This window comes from Cryptomeria japonica, chromosome 2 (genome assembly GCF_030272615.1).
Source record: "Cryptomeria japonica chromosome 2, Sugi_1.0, whole genome shotgun sequence".
NCBI classification, from domain to species: domain Eukaryota; kingdom Viridiplantae; phylum Streptophyta; class Pinopsida; order Cupressales; family Cupressaceae; genus Cryptomeria; species Cryptomeria japonica.
Genome location: NC_081406.1, coordinates 545618530 through 545642920, shown reverse-complemented (window position 1 = coordinate 545642920; position 24391 = coordinate 545618530). Strand labels below are relative to the sequence as shown.

Below are 24391 nucleotides of genomic sequence, written 5' to 3'. Positions count from 1 at the left end.
TTAGGTGAAGAATTAGGTCTGCTCAAGAATTTCGCTTTGGTACCTTTGGAAGGTACATGACCCTTTGAGAAAATTCGCTCCTATACCCTTGGAAGGGTCAGGAGCGAATTGGACCTTTAAGCCTCAAATTCTCAATTTCTTCATGTTCCAAGTGCACTTGACTTCTTCAATTCACTTTCAAAGCATTAACATTCTTTCATTTACGTCATGGGGGCAAGATTTATGGTCCAACCTAGGTGCAAGTGATGATCTTAGGGAAATTCGCTCCTGTATCTTTGGAAGGGTCAGGAGCAAATTTGACAATATTGCTCAAATTCCCCTCTTCCTCATCAAATCTTCAAGTCTAAGTGTTTTCAAATTCGTTTTCAAAGGTGAATTCAAGTTGATCTTCCTCTAATTCAAGCCTCAAAGTGAGATTTTTGTCCAAAATAGGAGTCAAGAGGGGAGTCTTGGGAGATTTCGCTCTTGTACCCTTGGAAGGACAAGGTCCAAGTAAAATTTCGCTCCATGTCCTTTGGGAGGATAGGACCTATAATGAAAATTCGCTCTTCGTCCTTACGAAGGACAAGATCTATAAGAAAATTCACTCTTCGTTCTTGATGTAAAGGACAGGGCCTAGGAGGACACCAGGCATTCAACCAAGGTTTGATTTAGCAACTTGAAGCCTGACTAGATAGTACACAAAACTCTAGGAATGATCTAAATAACCCCCTAATCACCCAACTGACTTGATTTCCACTCCACCTTGAGGAGATACACCTGACTTGATGACCTTTGAGACACTCAAACCCTTCAATGCAAAGGCTAAGACACTAAAACTACCAACAACAAAACCAAAAGAGCTAACCCTAGAAAGCAAAAAGTGGGGGGTCCCCATTTGTGATGGGGCGATGTGTGAATACCTCACAACAGGCCCCCAAATGACGTGGCTTCACATACATGTAACGGCTTGAATGGACTCATTCCTATAGACATGTGATGAGTGGTGTTGTAATTATACTCTACAAGGTGCAGCCATTTAATCAATGCCTTTTGCTGTCCTGTAACGTAGTTCCTTAGATATCCCTCTATCCATTTGTTGACAATCTCTGTTTGTCCATCCGTTTGTGGATGGTAACTAGTGCTAGGGGTGAGTATTGTTCTTGCTAATGGAAAGAGTTCTTGCCAGAATTGACTAAGAAAAGGGCTGTCCCTGTCACTGACTATGTTCTTGGGCAACCCATGGAGTCTAAAAATCTCTTTAAAAAATAATTCTGCTATTTGAGCTGCTTTGTAATTTGTTGATATTGCAAAGAAATGAGCATAGTTTGTAAGTCTATCTATTACTACATAAATGCAATCCTTACCATGCAACTTGGGTAAACTGTTATAAAATTCATGGAAATGCTTTCCCACATTTGGTTTGAAATGGGTAGTGGGTGTAATAAACCTGCTGGGTGGCCTTGTTTTGTCTTATTTTGTTGGAATGCCAGACATTCTTGCACATGCTTAAGGGCATCCTTCTTTAATCCCTTCCTTCAATATCTTTCCCTAATCTGTTTTTATGTCTTGTAGTAGCCCTGGTGCCCTGCCAAGGGATTGTCATGGTATTCCTTCAAGACCTTACTCTTCACCCTCAAATGTGATGGAAGGTATACTCTACCTTTGTATAGGATAATGCCTTCACATACCTTGTATTCGCATTTGGCATCCTTCCTTCTAATATTTTATTGGCTTGGGGATCTTTGGCATATTCCGCGATGATGTCATTTCTCCATCCTTCCGAAATGCTAGTAATGGTGTTTAGGCAAGGTCGCCTTGACAGTGCATCTTCTACCACATTATTGGATCCTTTGACATAATCAATGTCAAAATCATAAGCTTGGATCTTACTTATCCATTTTTGTTAGTGATCATTTAGGTCCTTTTGATTCATAAGTAGCACAGACTATTTTGGTTAGTCTTGACATGGAATTTCCCACAAACTAGATATTGCCTAAACTTAGCCAAGGCATGCATGATGGCTAGCATCTCTTTATCATAAATCAGATAGTGTCTTTCAACTTTCGTCAGCTTCCTGCTTTCAAATGCTATAGAATGTTTCCTTTGTATGAGGACTACTCTGATTCTTTCCCTTGAAGCATCACATTGCAATTCGAATGGTAGGGTGAAATCAGGAATAGCTAGAACTGGGCATGAACTCATGGTTTCTTTCATCTGTTCAAACGCTTGTTGTGCTTTGTCATTCCACATGAAGGCTCCTTTTTTGGTCAGGTTTGTGGGAGGGGCTGCAATTTTGGAGAATCCCTTTACAAAGCGCCTATAATAGCTGCATAATCCCACAAACCCCCTAAGTCGGGTCAAGGTCTTGGGTGTTGACCACTCCTTAATAGCTTTGATCTTCTCTTCATCAACGCTCACACTGTCGTCATTAATCTTATGGCCTAAGTAGAGTATCTCCTTCATGTGAATTTCACATTTTGAAACCTTAGTGTATAGGGATTCTGTCTTAATATACTTTGAAGTTTTGAACTTCTTCAATGTGTTGGAGATGCTCCTCCCAAGTTTTGCTGTAAATGAGAATGTCATCAAAACATACAAGTAAGGATTTATTCAATTGTTGATGAAAAATATGGTTCATATAGGATTGGAAGGTGGCTGGTGCATTTGTAAGGCCAAAGGGCATAACTAAAAAGTCAAAATGCCCATAATGGCACTTGAAGGCTGTCTTGGGTACATCTTCCTTCCTCATCCTTATTTGGTGGTAACCTGACCGTAAATCGATTATTGAGAAATACCATGCTCCATGAAGCTCATCGATCAATTCATCTATCCTTGGTATGGGGTACTTGTTCTTAATTGTTTTTTTGTTGAGGGCTCGGTAATCTATGCACATTCTCATAGTGCTGTCCTTCTTCTTGACTAGAACAACTGAAGATGCAAAAGGACTGCAGCTTGGTTGAATGTGTTCTATTTCTAGTAGCTCTTTGATCGTTTTCTCAATCTCTTCATTGAACCTTCGAGGATGCTTGTAGGGAGTGGTAATCACTGCCTTGGCTCCTTCTTCGAGTTTTATTGAGTGTTCAAAACCTCTCCTTGGCCTGATACGTGGTGGGATATCTTCAAAGACCTTCTTATGCTTCCTCAAAATGGGTTGAATGTCTATATGGATCATTGGTTTGTGGGGGGAAGATTTGTCTAAGACCACACATTGTGCAATCCATTCCCCTTGTCTGTGTTGAATGATTCTTTGCATTCCCTTGCATGAAACTACTCTTGGAGCTCCATTCGGTAGTCCCTTCAATGTCACCTCCTGTCCCTCATGCTGGAAGCATATCTCTAGATTTGGAAGATCCATCGTGAAACACCCCAATGAGTGGATCCAAGGTGTCCCAAGTATTAGATCATTTCCCAATGTTACTACATAGAAGTTTCCTTGTATTGTATGATCTCCCACCTTAATTTCTAGTTGGGGAATCACTATGGTGCAATGTGCAATGGCTCCATTTGCTGATACCACCTTGAACCCCTTAAATTCTTTGGTTTTCAGCTTCCTCTTTACCACTTAATGGTGATTTATGAAATTGTGGGAGGCCCCACTATCCACTAAGGCAATTACTTTTTGTCCTTTTAGTGTTCCTTTACGTCTTAAAGGTCTATGTTCATGTTCTCGTGAGATAACTGCTATTGTTCTATGCTCTTCCTCTTTGAACCTTGCGCTTATGTATAGGCTCCCTTTAGTTCCTTCATCTTTGATTTCTTCTATTTCTTCTATTTGATGTATTTGACCTCTTTTGCCTTGATGGTCAGGCCTCCATGGTTCTTTGCATTTGAAACATAGATTCTTCCTTTTTAAGTCTTCTCTTTGGCCTAGGCCATCTTTTGTTTGGCATCTATGTCCAGGTTTCCATATTTCTTTGTAGAAATAGCATGGTGTCCCTTTCTCTTTATAGTCTTCATCTCTACGAGGATTCTTTGGATACCATATCTTTTGGGTTTTCTTTGGAGTAATTTGCTTCAACCTTAATAGCCCTTTGTATTGCTTCACCCAAGCTTTGGGGATCCAAGGGGTTTACTATTTTTTTAATTGACTCTTTGAGTCCTTCCGCAAATAGATAGGTAAGCCTTCCTTGAGAGAGATCGGGAACCATGACTGCTAATGTTTGAAATTATTTGGCATTCTTCTATAGCTCCTTGTTGAGCAAGTAGAGTTAATTCTTTGAAGTACCATTCCGGGTGCCTTTGATCGAATCTTTTGCTGAGCCTTTGAGTGAATTCACTATAGGTAGTGATGTTTTGATGACCTTGAGTGATAAGGCCATGATGCCACCAATTGTGTGCTGTCCCAGCTAGATGAAGAGTGGCAAACTTGATGGCATTTTCCTCCATCATAGGACTTAGTGATAGATATGTGTTCCGTGTCTGGACCCATGACCGGGCGTTAAATTTCCTTGAACCATCAAAGTAGGGCAAGGACATTTTACTTTTCCTTGCCTTGAGGTCTTTATTGGTGTGTCGTCTTCTTCTATTGGAGTTAACTTCGTCTTGATATCATAGTACTCCTTAAAGGGAATATGCCCTTGTACTTCAGAATCCAAACTTGCATAGATTTCTGCTAATTCTTCTACACTTTCAGTCATTGGTTCTTCTCCATCAGGCATAGGTTCTTCTCTAGGAAAGAATGATGGCATGGAGGGTCTGAGAGTAGATACTTGTGTTGAGTGTTCGTTTTCAGAATGATTGGAATGGGTATCTCCTCCTTCATTCTGATTAGCTCTTGCATTGTTGCTGTTCATGCTTTGGATAGCTTGAAGGATCCGTTGGTTTGTCCTTACAAATTTTTCATTAGTCTGCTCCATGAATGTTCTTAGTTCATTTGCCACTTGTTCTGCCATGGCTGATTGGCCCCTTCTACATTGATAAGTTTGCATTAACTGGATTTCCACAAGATGGTAGGATTATTGCTTTGATACCACTGTGATGTCCCCTATAGAAACACCTTTACTTGGCTGGCTGAAGAAAGATTATTTGAAGACAATAGTTCCAGTATAAGCCGATTAGAGACTGATATAATCTAATAATTTGAAGTCTGAAAATAAATATTTATTTTATGTAAAAATAAGTACATATGTATATATGTTGATCACCCACTATATCGCTGTCTGAATTTTATTGTTTACAGTGGACAATATACCCGAATTGAATGGGCTATGTTCACAATATAATATAACTTGATCCTTGCGTTACTACTGCACCTGCAGAGGCTGCTGTTTCTCTATATTCCTGAGATACGGGCTGAATTCTGACTCTTTGACTATTGATAGCAAATTCTGATTCACTTCCTCTAGTATTTGGGCCGATAGTATTTCCAGATTTTTCCTTCCTCCCTTTCCTTTTTACCTTCGAATGGCTTCTTATACACCTTCTTTTATGCTGAAGGATCACGCCCTTTCCTTGGGTCATGCCATTTGTGAAAAGACATCTTTTAGTAACTAACTGCTGCCTTTTCCAGAATCCACATTTAATCTTTACTGAACCAATTTACTAATCGTTGGGGATTAATAACTTGTGAATAAAACTGATGCTCCCTTGAATGTTAAGCAACCCTGATCTGTATAAGGAGATTGCAAACTCGACATGAGTTGGACTTCTTGACCATAAGGTTCGATCCCCATGAAATTGTGATGTCCTACTTCATAAGACAATTTCATGGCTTGGATAGGTTTACCAAATTGGTGTGCGTATTGCCAGTATAGGGATATCACATTGTTGTAATACCAAAATTTTGCATGTGCCTTATCTATTACCTTGTGCACCTACTTGTTCCACCTTGTACCTTGTAGTTCAAGCTGTGTTCCATGTATGTTTCTGGGCACAGACAAGTCTTGTGACTGGGATCTCCTTGAATTGGAAGAGGTGAATGGGCTGTGTATATGAGGATTATGATTGGAGCTAATAATACTTGTCATATCTATCTTAGTTTCTATTGTAGAATTTGGATGAATGACTAGTGCTATGGCTTCCTATGTTGTCGCCCTCTCTAATATTTTCTCATTTAACATTGCATGGAGTGTGTTTACATCATCCCTTTTTTAGTAAAGCATCCTTCATTGTGCAAGCATTTTCTATTCTTCTTTGCACCTCATGTCAACATGTCCTCTTCGTTAAGCAAGAATCATTTGTTGCATTTTTAGAGATTTGTTGAGTATAGGCATGTACCAATTGCTAGGCATGCACCCAAAGTTCCCAGACTCGGATTCAGCTCAGACTCAGCAAGGCCGACTCGACTCGTGATTCGGCTATGACTCGGCAATGACTCGGCAAAATAAAAAAACCCTTGAAATTTAGAGATTTTTAACGATTTAATTCCATGTTCTATCTTCCACCCCCATCCGAATGTGAAGAGAGGCTGGGGCCCATCCGAACATACATAAACATACATCCATCACATGCGTAGAAATGTAATGTAGCTGAAGGAAATAGAAAACATAGATATATAGAGTTATAAATGTTGTCAAATGTATATAAAATCCATGACGTCAAATGTTCCCAAACATATATGTAACTGTAAACAAAAACAAGTCTATGGCTTAGGCTCTAGCTCATCCTCAGCCTCAGCCTCAGAGTAGTCTGTCTGCCTCCTACAAAGGCATCTAAGGTAGGTCCTGGATGACTGAGTAGCCATAGTCTCCGCTTGTGAGGTGCCACAATGATCAACATCAGTTGTGACTGTGCCGGATCGTGCTCTATCCTCCTCTGCCATAGCCACAGCCTCAGCCTCTCTGTCTGCACATGGTGAAACACACCGACCCTCATAGTGAAACACACCGACCCTTGGTATTGGCACATCTATGCTTTTTGGTGCATGCCAATACATTGTAGAAAATTCTTTTTCTTCTTTGTTGGGGTGTGCACCAAAATCATTACATACATTAACTTCAATGAAATGTCCCCAAAACTCTATCCACACACCCTTTTGCTTTGCTTTGGCACATTTCTCTACTTGGCACATCTTGTTGCATCTTTCATTTGTTTTTTCAACAACGTGTTGATTTATCATAGTGGTCAAATTTATTATCTTATGGAGTAGCAAAAATTCAACAAGATGATGTGTAGAAGATAAGATTTGGAAAATATCAAGGGTAGAAAAATGAGGATTTCTAGTTGATAAACTTGACTCAAAATGAAGTTTTCCAATGGGTACATCATATGCTATTTCCTATGACTAATGCTGGTTTAGCCCAGAGAAAAGAAAGAAAGAAAGAACAAAATTATATTAATGTCCATGGATGACCAAAGTTATCTCAACAGGACTCCATAGTGTAGTAGTTCACAGTAGACAATTCTAGGAAGAGAAACCTAGAAATGCCTCAGTAAAGGGAAGAGCAAAAAGAAAAATAAATGAAATACAAAACAATAAGGGATCAGCAACACAAGTGCTGAAGAAACTAGTACATATTGCCAAGAAGTGGGAACAACAATGCCAAAGAGCAAATGCTGTGGAAAATTGGAGATCACCAAGTATCACCGTCTGAACTTGAAATGGTTAAGTTACTGGTGCCATCATCAATCTCTTTATATAATCATAACAATTACTATAAAGTGTGAAATCATAATAAAAACTATGTGTGATGTGATGTATGGCGTGATTCTCCTCTCTGGTTTGGAAATCTTGTGTTATTTTGGCTTTAGTGGAGTGTAGGCATTGTTTGGGTCAGGGTTCGGAATGGAGTGGAGCCTGTGGAGCAATCCTCAGAGAGGACAGATAATCAGTATTTTTCTGATAATCAAGGTGTAGTGTCTCTTGGAGGAAGTCACAATATTAGTTATATGGGCCTAGCCACAGTGCTGAACCAAGCATGGAGTAGGGAAACTTCTCAGTGATGGCTTTTCAAATGGTATAGGAGAATATCAAACAGTTAGGTTTTATCACGGGAGTTGAGTAATGGATTGTCATTTGAAAAGCTACTTGTTGGAGTTAAGAGTGAATCTTGACATGTAATCATTATGATGCCATTTGTTAGTAAATAATGCACAAGAACTTGTCTCTTATTTACAGTTTGAACATTTCTTAGCTAATTTCCCTATGGGTTGAGTTCCTGGATTTGATTCTAGAGTTCCAAGGCCACTTGTCAGGCCAGATCAGCTAAGGCTAGCTTGTATAACAATGTTTTCATCAATCTTGTATATCCTGGTCTTCAATGCTAGTAGGAATATGTCTGGTAGAGTATGTAATTCTCCCTTGTTTTTCTTTTCCTAATATGCTTTCTTGGTTTTGATTTTTAAGGTTGTCAAAGGCATACTACTTTGCACTGTATCCTGCATAGTGGCATACTATCATTGGGAGGTATGATAATTCATGGATATCCATTAGGGGATATATTCTGGGGATGAAACTTGGATTGAGAGATCTGATGTCCATTTTATTAACAGATCAAATGGATAACATTTTTCTAAGCATCTGTATTTTTATGGAAAATCAGTACCTTCCATGTGATTGGATTCTAATCCTTAGAAGGTGAAAGTGCACCCGCTCAACCTTGTATTATTACATGTTTGGGATTATGGAGGGGCAGAACTTTCAAAGGGTTTTTGCTAGTGCAAATTGTATTAAGTTGCATCACTGATTCAGTGCTATGATGCACTGACAATCCTTCTGAAATGTCGACATGCTGGCTGTGTCTTGTTATTCCTTTAGTAGTCAATGATTTGTATTGGCCACAATATGAATGTGCTTTAGAGGTAGCATATGGTTTTTTGTAGCTACGGAATTGCTAATTATGCTGCAGCTTGTTCTTTATAGTTTATTGTTTTATATTCTCTCCATTTCTAAATATGATTCTTATTCGAATTTTTGATTGTACTCAGGCTTGCCTTGTCTTGAATGGAAACAATAGTGGTGAACAAATATATTCTTACTGACACTTTTTCATTATTGTTTTGGGAGGAGTAAAGTTTGTTTTGTAATGTTGCAGTTGGCAGGTCACAGTGAAAACTAGGGATGGGAAAGAAGTAAAGTTTCCTTATGCTCTAAAGACTCAAGAACAATCTTATCTTTCTCAGGTTGTCTTATCTTCGATCCTCTGATACGTTTCCCTTCTGGATAAGTCTCACCTATTGCATTGACTTTTTGGTTGTTTTAGTCAGTTTATTTTATCTTGTAGTATTTAAAGTAAATTTATATGGTTTTTTGTTTTTATTTCTTTATGTTTTTTCACATCATGGAATTTTTGTGTTAAATTATATGCTAATATCTAAATGCAACCTTTTGTTCTGTATATTGTGCATTTCACAAGCATTGATTATGTTTGCAGATCAATACCCTTTTAATTGTTGACATTGTTTTCGAGTTTTAGAGAAAGAATAGGAATGGTCAGTGTACCCTTTTAGAGAAAGAATAGGATTACATAGAAAAAGCATATATTGTGATTGTATTAAGGAACGGTCAGTACCTCTTTTAATAAAAATATCAACTTTAATACTTAATATTGTGACCCTTAATGACAATAAAAATATTAACCAAATGATTTGCTTAACAATATTCCTATTAGCATGTTAGAATTCATGATTGAGTCTCATCAATGTTCAATTTTTTATTCATTTCTGAGATTGCGGTGCAAGCCTTACTGAAAATTTTCCTTAATGTTGTTTTTTTAATGAGGGTAAATCAAATATTTTTTATAAATGTTAACATAATATAAAATTAGGCATATTAAAATTATTTGAGTGTTTTAAGGCTGACATTTGGTTAGAGGTTGGCACATTAACCATGTTAGTCATTGTCATGAATCATATATCTAGAGTGACTTTTCCTTTAAGATTTTATCATCACTTTACTTTATTCTCATATAAAAATTGCTAGTGTTCCTTTGAGTTTCTGGGACTTGGTGATGATAGGAGGATGATAAAAAGTTTCCTTAACTTTGGGATGTTAGGGGAATGTACAAACACACACACACACACCCACCATTTGGAGATGTTTTTCTGTTGCTGGGCTGTACCATTTTGAGGGCACTCTGTACATATATTTACTGTCTGTTTATGTGGGTATACCTCTAGAGGTTTATGGTGTTTTAATGATGTTTGGATGCCATATTTAGTACATCTTCAGGCTGTACAGTTTGAAGAGAGTAGATTGCTGCTGTGTGGGAGGTGTACCATGCATTGATTAGGTTATGAGGGTGGCATGAGGGTTCTAGGACCAAAGCTCTGCACTTTTGGTTGATGTTTCATATTGAATAGAGGCACCTATCTTGTTTGAAGACAATCCACTCAAATATGAGCCATACACGTGCAGTTATCATGATTATAGGAGGCTATACATGAAATTAACATCTTTCTTATACTTTAAGTTATATTTCATTTATATTTTCAGGATAATTGAGATGGGTTTCAGATCTTTAGGATTTTCAATGTAAATTTTAGCTTTGGAGGAACTTTTAAGTTTTCAAACTTGACAAATTATAGTAATTAACTGTCTTCATTGTGTTCAGTTCTGTTATGACAGTTTGATATATCGTTCAGTTTAGTGTGTTCAGTTTTGTTTGTTCAGTTCCTGTTTGGGCAAGTTTTGAAGTGATTTTGGAGTGCTACAAGTGAAGTTGCAGCTTGGGTGTGTGTTAGATGTGTGTTGGTGAGATTTCCGGGTATCTCCCTAGCTGTCCAGACTTGTAGCAGCATGTTTTTAGTGCATTTTCAGAACTGCACCAGCCTTGCTATTCATTCAATCAAAATATCACATTGGTTATTAATAGCTGGGTTGTTAGGTTCATGTTATCTGTCAATGTTGTGGGGTGTTACAGCCGTTCTTATTTACATTAGCACTTGTTATTAACATGTTAATCTTTTTATTTTGATGATTATGATGCCAATGTAGTAATCCTATATGCTTTGGATAGTCTTACTGCTGAATTGGATCACTAGATAGTAGTACCGCCAGTGAGTTGCTTTGATATTTGCTGATGTACTTACCCCACTGAATAAGTGGTTTGTTGTAATCACCTATGTTACCCCGCGTTTTCGGGATGGGGGAACGTGTTTTCATGTCCCTGGATTTTGCGAAGCCATTTTTGGGGATGGCTAGGGGATGGCAAAGGGGACATCTATCTAAAATATAGGGGAAGTGAAAATATATAGGAAAATTTTAAATATTCATATGAAAAATGGATATAGCATGCTTATACATTATAGAACCTTAACATATAAAATTTGTGTTCAATTGAGACATTAAATTTTCAAATACTTAATTCAAAGTGCTTTCAGAATTCATTGTCAATATGCATGTGATATTAAAAAATAACAAACAGGTTATAAACTTATAACAAAATGCCCAAAGGCTACATTGCTGCCGTATAGTTTCACTTTCAATTGCGATATGAAAATACAAAAAAAACAAAAAACAAAGTACACTGCTGCCCCTAATTTGCATCTCCCAACACTACATCAAAATTAGAGTCCTCAACAATTTAATAATAAAATCACCGATGTCTTACCTCATAGTGGACCACCAATTGTTATTAAGGATGTTTTGTTTGATGGATTTTCCTTGAGTAGAGCTTGAATTATACCATCAAGTCCTCTTTGAATTCACTCATTTCAAGCATCCTCTCTATCAAAATGAAGTAAGTGGCATACCTTGTCTCAATAGGTTTGAGAAACTCCTTTGAAAATGTCCTAAAGAGAGCGAGGTGTGGTGGTTGCAAATGAACATTTGAATGTCTCTAGCTTTTGTCACCACTTGCTTCACCCAATCTATTTTCCCCATGTCTTTCAATGCAGTGTTCAATACATGAACACAACATAGGGTCCAAAAGATGTGTTTGTAAGTGTAATTTCCCCTTTTTAAGCATTAACTATTTCTAGAGGTTAGCCTATGACTTTGGTCCCTATAGGCTAACATGGTGATTAGGGGACCCTTCTAAGGGTGTTCAATGGCTCTTCAACTGACCTTTTGGTGCTTATCTCAATATTCTTCATTTCAGTGTACCAGTTTATTTGTGGTATGCCTTCCTAAAATCATTGAGGGCTCTTTGATACACACTTACTATGTTTAGTAAGTCAGTTGGATGTTTGGATCATACTTACTATTTATAGTAAGTCACCGGAAGATTAGTGGACATCATAGTTATATCTGGAAAGTTGGCAAGATTAGTTTCATGAATTGTTATAGGCATTTATCAAGGTTTAATTATTTAATTTAATTTATTAAAGTCTTATCAAGCATTGATTGTAATAATATTAATTATATTAAATGACTTTATGATATGACAACATAAAGGGGGGTTAAAATGATTTTTAAGTCATTTAAGAAAGTGACTTTTTAATAAGTCATAAAGTGGACACCAACTATGGAGATTTTTAAAACATCAAAAGAAAATAATTTAAATGATTACAAAGCCAAGTGGGACGTGGTCTTTGTGAGAGATATAAAAGCTCATTTGAGAGTTTATTTTATTCATTCTTATTTGCAAATTTCATGAAGAGAGCTGACGCGAGGGTTTGCTGGTTGTGAAAGCCATAGCTTTTTGAGGACAAAATCCCTCGAAGAAAACAATATTTGCAGGTGTTGAAGATTACCCAAGAGCACTCAGCTTGATAATCTCATTTAGAGATTATAATTGTGCTTCATTGGATTCAACTTCATCAAAGTGTGATCAGAATTTGAAGAGGTCGAAGGACAGCAGATCGAAAGGTTTATAATATAGCAGATCCTAGTATGTGAAGTTGTATATTAGCATTTGAGCGTTTGATCATAAGTTTCTAGCTATTATTTTCAGTTTGCTGTTTTAATTTTTGTTTTGTCACATAAACCAGAAAAATTCAAAAAACTTGGACATTTCCAAAAATTCTAAGAAGTCGATATTATAAATGCTCCTGCATCAAGCATTGTGGTTTTCTCTCATGGAAAGAACAAAAAACGGTAATGGTATCATTAGGAGGTTGTGTCTGTCAATTTTTCTGTGAACATTTAGGTTCCTTTATGAGGCATGTGATTCTTTCTACGGATGTGTCAATTCTGAAGTCATGAAAATTTTCAAAACTGACTTAATTATACTAGTACATGTCTGATATTCGATGAGTGCTTTATAATCCCCATGAGAGTTAGAAAAGAACCAACAAAATGCAAAGTAGGCAAGATTTTGGAACATGTTGGGGGTAGGTAAATGATAGATTCTAGATTAAAACTTGACAAAATATGAAAGTTTTGAATGGATACAACATAAGGGACGCACCAAAATATATTTATATTGAGCCTTACCTACACATGATGTGATCTTAACTCTCAACTACATTGTAAAAAGGATACTTGAGCTTGAATGGATAAAGTACATATATGCAACAGTTCTTTCCTGCTCTGCAGTCTTCTCCTGCATTGCCCTACACTGTATGCCCTCCACACTATAGGCAACTTTAAAAGACTTGTTGCAAGAAAGGGACAGTTAAACTTGCATGAAGCATTCTGTTCTCCATTGAACAAGTGATTTGTCATTACTCTTGATATTAGCTATATGTTTGTATGGTCCTATATTTTCTAGTATACACAGTCTCAAACAAGTATTTTACATTGCCCTTGCTTTGCATTCTAAGATAGTATAATGAATATAATGAATATAGGTTATGTTGTTTATGAGGCTTGTTATCGCTAAGATTGCACTCTTGGCTAAGATTTACACTCAGCTATCTTGTGAAACATGGGACCATCCTCAAGTTGTGGGTTGCTTATGGTGAAAATTAGTCCCTAGAGAGGGCTGGTTTCCCTGGTGGACCTCCCATAAATTACTGATTTGATGGGAAAAGGGATAGAAGGATAACTTGAATTAAAATCAATGGATCTTAGGAGGTGATGCACTGAATTTTGAAGATCTACTTGCTGCTCTGTCTCACAATCTATCTCAATAAAGGAGTTTTTGTCTTTTCACAACTCAATTTGAATATGTAATATATCAGTATTTCACAGGAACGGTTTGGATTCAATGTTTTCTTGAAGGAAAACTGTTGATTTTCACAACTTCAACCTATTGAAATCAATTAACACAGCCTATGACCTGTACTAATCATGTATTTTCTTACATCAATTTTGTTTGAATTATACAAAATTTGAGGATTTGTATATAAATCACATAAATTGCATCAAATCATTCATTCAAAACATAAGACAAGAAATTTTGAGAAGGATAAGTGCTGCTTTTTTGTTGAAATAAAGGAGTTTCTGCTTTTACAAGTCTGAAAATTGCTTACAATATTGAAAATAAATTGCTTCTAACACTGAAAAAAATCTGATACCGAGTTACAATGCCTTTTGCTTCTCTTGTGTGCTGGGAGCAAGAAATATAGAACTGAGAAAAAAGAGAGTACAAAGTTTGCTTTTTATAAAAACAACTCTCTTTCTTAACTGAAAGATGAAACTGAAGCTGACCCCACCTCTGATCTGCATGATGCTTTGGAAGCTGCTCACACTGATTGCATGTTCATTTTTGGCTTTCCTTCATTAATTTGCATGAAAAATATCTTTTTTGGTCGTGCAAACTGAAAAGGTATACATAATGGATGTCAAAACTGATCTAAACTGGCTGTATGTGCTCCCAAGACTCCCCTTAACTGATACTTTACCCATGTGGAGTCTTAAAAATAGGCCTAAAATTGATTCATGTGTCCTTTGAACTCATTTTCAACCTCCAACTTCCTCTTATCTGCTTGCATGATGTCCTTAACATTACCAACTGCCATCCAATGCCTGCTGCATGTTTTTTTGACATGTGTTTTCAGTAGATGAGTTGAACTAGGTCTTCATGATGGCATACAATAAGAGGCCTTTGAATGCCTTCTTTAGGATATCTCTTACTTATCACTAACATACTTCTTTTGGGCAGCTATGCATTGTTTAATGTCATTTATAGGTGTTCAGTTTGTTGACTTGTGGACTTATGTATGATCTTTCAAGGCTTTTCCTTCTACAGTCAACACTAGTTGTCATGACTCATAGTTCATTGAGGATTAACTTTCATAGCGCTGTTTTGAAGATGGTGTTTTCTTACAAGTTTTATGATGGGTTTAGTAACCGTCTTACTGTCAAAAGACTATATAAGACTATCATCTGTAATTTAACAAGGGTCATTTAAGATGATTGAGTGTAGTCTTTGGAAATTTCCTTTCATTTGCTTCATTTGCTGTTCACTACCATCTGAAGATCTATGTCACTGTGGTTTGGTAACCACTATCATGGAATAAATCCTCAACATGCCTTTTTAAGACTGCTCTCTGTGCTCAAAAGAAATTGCCGTACTTCTTACCATGGTGACATGTTTGATATCACCAAGATTTGCTCCTCATTTTTCTATCATTTTCCTTGTGGTGACTGCTATTTGATGCCCTTTGAGGTTTTGAATGTCACATATGCCTTGACACATGTTTACTCCCTGTTTCTTTGAAAACTTTCTATCATCTTTTAGAAGTCTTAGTTGACTGCCCTAGGACAGTCCTTTAGTGACTGTAAGTTCTCTTTTTAGTTTACAATCTGTCCTCTTTTCATTGTCATGTATGTGGAAAAGGTATTGCATTTCCCACTATCTGCCCCTTATGTCTATATATCTCTTTTTCCAATAATGTTGTAGGCCTATTCGTTGCATCACCACTGCCCTAAAATGTATTGTCATTCAAGGCTCCAATGTACATGTTATCTGGTACCGCATCCTTTGTGATCTCTGGCCTTTATTCCATTATGAACAAGACCATTATTATAATACCACTGCTTGCACTCCTGTGTTTATGGACTGACCTCTCATGACCTGCTAACACAATTACTGTCATTTCTAGCCATACATTGTTTATAGGATTGTGATTTAATCTGAGGTTATCTTGTTTTGATTACACCTAAGGACCATGTTCTCATTGCCTCTGTCACTCAATGGTTTTGAAGAGAATTCCTTCCATACCCTGTCCTGTCACTTAGGTTTTTTGCTGCTGTAACTATCCTCTATACACTAAAGGATTGCCTTGGATTGTCATGGTGATTCATTTTCTTTCGGTCTGAGACTGTCAACTTTCCAGCTATGTATCCTCCCTGTTCACTGTCATTTTCTCACTGGATTTTTTACTTTTGAGGGCCTGGGTGCCTATAATCTTACACTCCTCTTCATGCTACTGTCATGCTGTCTCAGACTGGAATCAAGTCTCCCTTTTATTGGCTGTCATACCTTTAAAACCTTGAGCAAAAAAATGTATTTTCTCATACTTATGCTACTCTTTCACAACCATGATTTTGTCTCAGGAACAAAAGAAGCAAAACCCTTCATGTGTATGCAAAAATGACTTTATTTTCATGAATGACAATGAGAGGGTTTCAGTGAGATAAGGCAGATGTGTCTTGACTCTTGACAAAGCATGGCGTTCATGATCTTTGCATGGCTTGATGATAATAATCTCCATGATTTACAATGGCCTCTCCACCATTATTGAAGCACATTCCATGTCAAAACCCCTGAAATAACTCCTAAATTCCTTGAAAATTGGAAAGCGCTTTGAATAAACACCTCCCTTTTTGGATAGACTGAAGATGAAAGCATAAAATAAGCATTAGATTGGCTCTTAATACTCTGCTGGAGAGATTGAAGGAGATCTGGCTGCCATTATGAGTCTGCCATAAAAGAAACTCTCAAAGAACAAGTCTTTTTTGTATGAAAACTTGAGCTTTAATTTGTAAACCGGAGTTAACTCAGTTAAGACTCAGTTGAGCACGGTAGAGGCGATGGAAAAGAGTTTGCTTGAGGTTTTCCTTTTGACCTCAAGCAACGTGGAGATAACCATTTTGAATCTCTAATACATTCCATGCAATAGTTATTTTTTGGAAAATTTTAAGGCTTTTGACAAAAGAAAGAGGTCAATATTTAGTCTTTTAAAAAAATTATCAACATAAATCAAAGGTATATGATATAACTTTTCTCCCTTCTTACTCTTTTAAAAGCCCTGCAATAAACTCTTTAAAAGACCTAGGACTCCTTATAGAGGTATATTGGCCTAAAAAGCAAAAAATAAGTAACAAGGCTATAAGTTGATGTCATGATAAAGTTAGGTGGATCGAGACAGCTATGAGAGAAACTTCCAAGTAGTTGTGCAAGAAGAGTAGACAAGGGAAATGGAGTTGCTTGTCATGTAGACGTTGTACTGGGAAATACTTTACAATTTTTATTTCTGACATCAGTAAAAGCAGGAGGTTTTTATTCTTGATACTGATGCCAAAGGTCGCTCCTACTCTTCTTATGTTGGATGATTGCCACTTGAGTGAACGACATTTGACATAGGGAGAGGACATCTGCTTTGTTGATAGATTTATTTCTTGTTGAACAATAGTTTCGTTTGATTTCCACGTTATTGTAGTTATCTTCCTTTCTGCACTTTGCTTTCTTGTTTGTTTATAAAAGACTCCTTTTATAAGTGAATGTATTTTGCAAGTTCTTGGTCTATGTTCTCTGAAATTTTCTTATTGACCTGCCCTTTTAGATATATTTTCTTTTATGTTGTAGAGAGTTATTTTCAGATTGATAGTTAGTTTCCTTTGTACCTTTTATTTCTTCTATATTGTTAGAAGACCACATGTACAAATGGATGCATATTTATCAACTTTGGTGTAATTTTTTTTGAATGCTCAAATTCAAATTTTTCTGTTATTTCTGGTCAATCTTGTTAAGGAATATAGATCAGTGATAGAGAAAACAATAATCTCTCTTTCAATGTATATCTGATATATATGTATTAGATTCTGTCAAATAATATCTGATTTATTATCGACTGCTTGCTGTAGACGTAATTGCCACTGTTATTGATTATGTCCCAGCAAGTGTCGATGTTGTTGTATATATATATAACGGTGAAGGTCATGTCTATGTAGGGGCATAAGCCACGTAGAGTCATGACCCTACGTAAACATGACTCTTCGTATGCACTAATCACCGTTCATTAGTTATGCATCAAACATTTTTTGAGCTCGATACTATCGGGATTAATAATACTATGTTAATGTTATTTGAAAGTCATTGGATGCAATAATAATATGTTAATGTTTCTTTCATTAAATATATAGATATGTATATATATGTGTTTCTATTCAAACATACATATACATATGTATCATAATATATTGCTTGCTTCAATCCGAATGAGGCTACATCCTTAACACTCCCTCTTAGCAAAAGAGGATTGAATTTCATAATTATGTTTTAAGGAATAACATTCTAGATATATATTCATTTAGCATAAGCATATACATTCACTCAGTAATGCTTGCCAGTGAAATACTTCATATCTCAGGGAGATATGAATTATCTGATATCCAGCACTCTGGGACAACAATTACATGAAGTCTATCAGATAACAACCTTGATCTTAGTGACAACTATAAAATTGTCATTATCACAGGTGCAATAATTTTGGTATCATGACATCCGGCACATTCTGGGACAGCAAATTAATGTAGTCAATCATGATATGATTGTTATCATGACATCCGGCACATTCTGGGACAGCAAATTAATGTACTCAATCATGATATGATTGTTATCATAATTTCTGACACAGTTTGGAACAACACTTAAAGATAACAAATCAATAACTCAATATAACAAATTTAGTATCAAGATTTCCGACACATTCCTAGACAGCAACTTAATGTAGTCAATCTTGATATTTGATCAGGCTATTGTTGAGGTCGTCACCTTACAATAGTGATCTTACATACATAGAATGAAAGATCGTCACCTTTCATGACATAACACACAATTGCAATATTGCATCAAAAATATTCATGAACATATCAAGTTACATATGACTGAGATTCAATATCAGAAATTTCATTTATAATTTAGTCATACCAAGTTTACCTCTAAAGTACTCCACTTTCAGCTTTGCAAGAGGTTTGGTGAATATGTCGGCACTTTGCTCTTCAGTGCTGATGTAGGTCAATTTGATAACATCTCTGTCTACCATATCTCTTATGTAGTGGTAAGGGATTTCTATATGCTTGGATCGATTATGAAAAACGGGATTTACAGAAAGTTTGATGCAACTTTGATTATCACAGTGGATCACAGTGGGTTTCAGGGGCTTCCCAAATAGTCCAACTAGCAATTTCCTTAACCACACTGCTTCACGGGCTCCCATGGAGGCTGCCATATATTCGGCTTCAGTGGAACTCTAAGCGACTGCTGACTATTTTCTGCTAAACTAGGATATCATAGCCGATCCAAGACTAAAGCAACACCCCGTTGTACTTTTACGATCAATGGAACTGCCTGCCCAGTCGGAATCAGAATACCCTTGGAGTTGTATCTCAACATTTTCATACTTCAGGCCAAGTCCAATAGTACCATGCAAGTATCTCAGAATATGCTTACCAGCCATTAGGTGAATCTTCTTGGGTTCACACATGAAATGACTTAGCACATTAGTAGCGTAACAAATATTAGGGCGAGTGTTTACCAGGTACATAAGAGATCCAATAATCTGTCTATAGTATGTAGGATCTGTAGGTTCTGAATCTACTGCTTCACTTTTGAGCTTATGCAGATTTGTTTCCATTGGGGTGGATAAAGGTTTACAATCCATCATACCAAATTTGGTCAAGATATCAGTGGTGTATTTTCCTTGATTTAGGAAAATATAATTCTCTTTTTGCCATACTTCTAGACCCAAAAAATAGTGCAGAAGACCTAGATCCTTCATATCAAATTCAGCCACAAGATCTTGTTTGCATTTTGCAATAAGATGATCTTCTCCTGTTATCAACAAGTCATCAACATAGAGAACAAGTATTAACATGCCACCATCTAATATTTTGAAGTATATGTTAGGATCTGCTTCATTTTTGGAATACCCTAACTTGGAGAGATAACTATCTATCCTTTCATACCATGCCCTGGGAGCTTTCTTAAGGCCGTAGAGAGCTTTTTTCAGTTTACACATATAGAGGTTTTTATCATGTGTAGCAAAGCCTTCAGGTTGTTCTATATATACTTCCTTCTTCAATAACACCATTCAAAAATGCGGTCTTTACGTCCATTTGATGTATCTTACACCCTTTAGACACTGCAATGGCAATAATGGTTCTTACAGAAGTTTGTAATGCCCCGCCAGAAACCCTAAAGCAATACCACACTACAAGGCAACTTGAGGGTGAAAGAATTTTTTTTTTTTTAAAGATTAAGTGCATTAATTAAATCAAACTCATAAAACTGATTTCCACATTGAAAGATTTAAAGTGTTAACATTATATTTACTTTCCTTGATTCATTTACACATAAGAAGAAAGATAATTGAAATAACATACATTCCATTGAATTAAGATTACAATATTCAATAATTACATGGCTTCCAAAAGGACAAATGAAATACATAGGTTACAATGCCAAGGTTACATAGTTTACTGATACAATGACCACGTGGGTCTCAAATATACAATAATCTCGAACATGAGCTGATACAAAAATCACGAACCAAGAAACACCAGCGAAGCCAATCCTCGCATGAAGGTATGAACAAAGATATCCGATGGGAAGTGGCACTACCACCTCACCATGTGATCCCAAAATGGAACCACCCCACCGTGCTAGGAGATAGCAGGAGACCCTCAAGCAAGCAAAACAACACAAGTACGACAGTACAACATGACTCCGCAAAACTCAAGTGTCTCAACTCACACAACACTAGTGACCCTAAAGAGAGAGTGTCATCACATGGCTTAAGATGGTTACCCTAGGTAGGTCTCCATAGGTCCTGGCCCCCATCTTGGGTTATCCTGGTAACCTTTCTCGAACCCCCAGCTCCATCCAAGTATCATGCGGACCTTACCAACCCTTCGTGAGGACAAGGTGGTAAGTATGCCATTCTAGGCCTTCTCACAACATCTTGAGCCTAAACAAGCACTCAACCATGTGCGAGGTACAATATCTTAATTAACATTATAACTACCCACCCCCTAATCAATTATTAGGTTATCACTTATTAACTGACTTTCGAGGGGTTATCCTGCCATCCTCTTCGGGTGCGGCCCCCGCCCGAAAGCCACTCTCTCATAGGACACTAATAGGAACGGTCCCTCTACGAGAACCCTATGGCGAAACTGACAGCCATATCTAATCCTGACAAAACTACAGGTGAAGGATACACAAATTAATAACCCAGAATTGACCATTTGGAACTAAACACACAATGGCTCACATCAACAGGATTACACAACATCCCCTGACCAAGGGGTATAACCTAAGTCACCAGGTTCGAATTCGAATTCGAAGTTCGACAACTTTGAAATTCGAATGAAGTTCGATGAGGGAAAAATTCGAAATGTATAAAATTCGAATTAAATTCGCCATATGTAATTTTTAAATTGTTTTAATAAATATATGTAATATATCTATAAAATTGCCTAAATAGTTTAACATTGATAAATAGATTTGAAATCGTTACAAAAAGATGACTTATTTATAAAATATAAACCATAGGAAACATATGCTAGGGCATGAACGACAAGCAAAAATTGCAGGCGAACTTCTCTTGCAGGCTGCGACTATCACGGGTCCGCGACTACTTCTCCTGCAGGCCGCGACTCATGACAGACTGAAGATGTGTTTAAAAAATATTAACAGAAGAAGAAGGCCAAAAATTTTTTTTTTTTTTTTTTTGAAGTTCGGCGAATTTCAACGAATTTTTTTTTTTCGAAGTTCAGCGAATTTCGAACTTCAAGGATGAAATTTGGCCGAACTTGGTGACTTAGGGTATAACAACCATATGACATAACGACAACTCAAACCAGAATTGCAACGTAAATAAGCTTTGACCACAAAAACCATTTACACTAAGATCCTAATACAAGCAATCTTTTCTTTAAACAGCCAAAAGCATTAAATACTTGCAATTATAGATATTCTAGAGAATTAGAAAATACAACTATATTAATAAAAGAAATTCAGAGTTGTCATTCGTCCAATAAGGCTAAATTTAACCACATAAAATTTACCCCCTAACATATATTCATGGTTAATTAATAAAAGAACCCTAATATATGATTTCAATAAAATAAATTAAATTCCAAATTAAATATATATATAATAATATAATGTAAGTACATGAGTATATATTCATCGAATATAAATATATCACATTTAAAATATACATATTAAAATGAAAATTTAATTTCCCAACAAAATATATTTTAATGCCCAAATAAACTTAAATAACAAAATACTTAATAATCTAATTATTATTATTATTTTTATATAATATTCCAGAGAATTAGAAAATACAACTATATTGATAAAAGAAATTCAGAGTTGTCATTCGTCCAATAAGGCTAAATTTAACCACATAAATTTACCCCCTAACATATATTCATGGTTAATTAATAAAAGAACCCTAATATATGATTTCAATAAAATAAATTAAATTTCAAATTAAATATATATATATAATAATATAATATAAGTACATGAGTATATATTCATCGAATATAAATATATCACATTTAAAATATATATATTAAAATGAAAATTTAATTTCCCAACAAAGTATATTTTAATGCCCCAATAAATTGAAATAACAAAATACTTAATAATCTAATTATTATTATTTTTTTTTTATAAAAAAAAACTTAAAAAAAAATATTAATTAAATTAATTTGATAATTAAAAAAAACATTAAAAAAAAAAAAAAAAAAAAGACTGAGTGGTGGGGCCCATGGCCCACTGCTGCAGCAGCAGCGTGCTACCATGTATATGTTCTGCTGCTACCCCATATACGTGGTAGCAGCAAGCCTGCTACCCCATATATGAGGTAGCAGCGCTGCTGCTATCCCCATATATGGGGTAGCAGTGCTGCTGCTATCCCCACATATGGGGAGAGCAGCAAGCTGCTCAGGGGTGCGTGGCTGGGTTGAGCCCAGCTCCCTGCCATGCAACCCCAAAAATCTATATATTTTTTAAAAAAAATTTTAAATTAAATTTTTAAGTTTAAACAGAGATTTAATTTTTAAATTTTTAACAGATATTTAATTCTCCCACTCTGAGACAACAGAGTCAAAAAAATATCACAGCATAATAATAATTTTAAAAAGGAATGAAACTAAAATTACACAAAATAATTACTGGTAAAGGAATATACCAGAAAACTCAATCTCTGAGACAAAACAGAGATTGGGAAAAACATCAAATCCCAAACAATTTCTTCCACAAAGTCAGATTGGCTAGAAATTAAAAAGATTGGTAATCCCCAATTGCATTTTTGAGCCAAAACAAGAATGGAAGAAGAGGAATTTAAACTCAGAATTTCCTCCAAATTTTGAAACTTCCAGGAAGAAAAAAATTAATTGGAAGCACAAGAGGGAAATTTTGACAAAATTTTGCTAGCATAACTCCCCCAATTTTACAAATTTAAAAACAACATACAGAAAATCAAATTCCATCCATAAACAAAAATGGAAGAATTGATTTTAAACCAAAAACTTAACATGAAATAAATCAGAAAGAGATTGGAGTTGCATTTTTAATCAAAATGGATTGAGATTCTCATTGAATCTCATAACAACTAATTCAAAACCACTGCAATCATTTAGCCAATTTTTCACACAGCATACAAAAGAAGGGGAAGAAATATAAATTTTTTGTAAACAAAACAAGGAAGAAACTATCCAACCTGTGAAGCTTTCCAGGAAGCAATTTGTTGGAGAGCTTGAATCCTGCAACCAGATTTCCAAACCAAAACCAAAACCTTTACCAGATTTTCAAACCAAAACCAAAACCTTCTTCTCAAACAATCTCCAGATTTTTGCCTTCTCCAAAAATATGCATCCAAAATAATTTTTCCCCAAAAATCTCTGCCTCCTTCCCGTGAACTCCCAGGAATAAAAAGTAAAATATATTTAACCTAAACTTTTAGGTTGAAAATCTTTTCACCAAAAACAAAATATTTAATATAATAATAAAAGAATTTACTTTTCTAATTTTCAAAAAAAGTAAATGGAAAGTTATAAGCAAAAATCATTTCTTTTTGTTTTTCTTTTCTCATGCCAATTAATTAACTTTTCCAAAAAGAAATTAAGGCAATAATTTAACTCTATTTTATTTTTAAAATCTAGAGAACAATAAATGCAATTAATTTTATTTATTTTCCACTAAATTTAAATAAAATTATATTTCTAATATAATGCAATTTGCAAACTAAATTTAATTACTTCATTTAATTAATTAAATCTATAATCACAAACGCATAATAATACATAATTTAAATATACCAACTATGAAATGACGCCATAAACTCAATTAAACAATCTAAACCACTAGGGCACGCAAATCGAGAAAACCCAAACAAAGACTCTGAAAAAGTCAAATAAACCAAAACTCGAAGGCCGAACAAACAGAAAGGACGACCAATT

At 35.8% G+C, this 24391-nt stretch overlaps 1 protein-coding gene across 1 annotated transcript in view; it reads left to right on the top strand.

The window, feature by feature from the left end:
- Nucleotides 1–24391, top strand: part of LOC131052329 (diacylglycerol kinase 4) — a 174268-nt gene that overhangs the window by 38820 nt on the left and 111057 nt on the right. The window contains exon 5 of the mRNA XM_057986964.2: nt 8955–9042. Coding sequence (XP_057842947.2) covers nt 8955–9042 — 88 coding nt within the window. The remainder of the gene's footprint in view (nt 1–8954; nt 9043–24391) is intronic.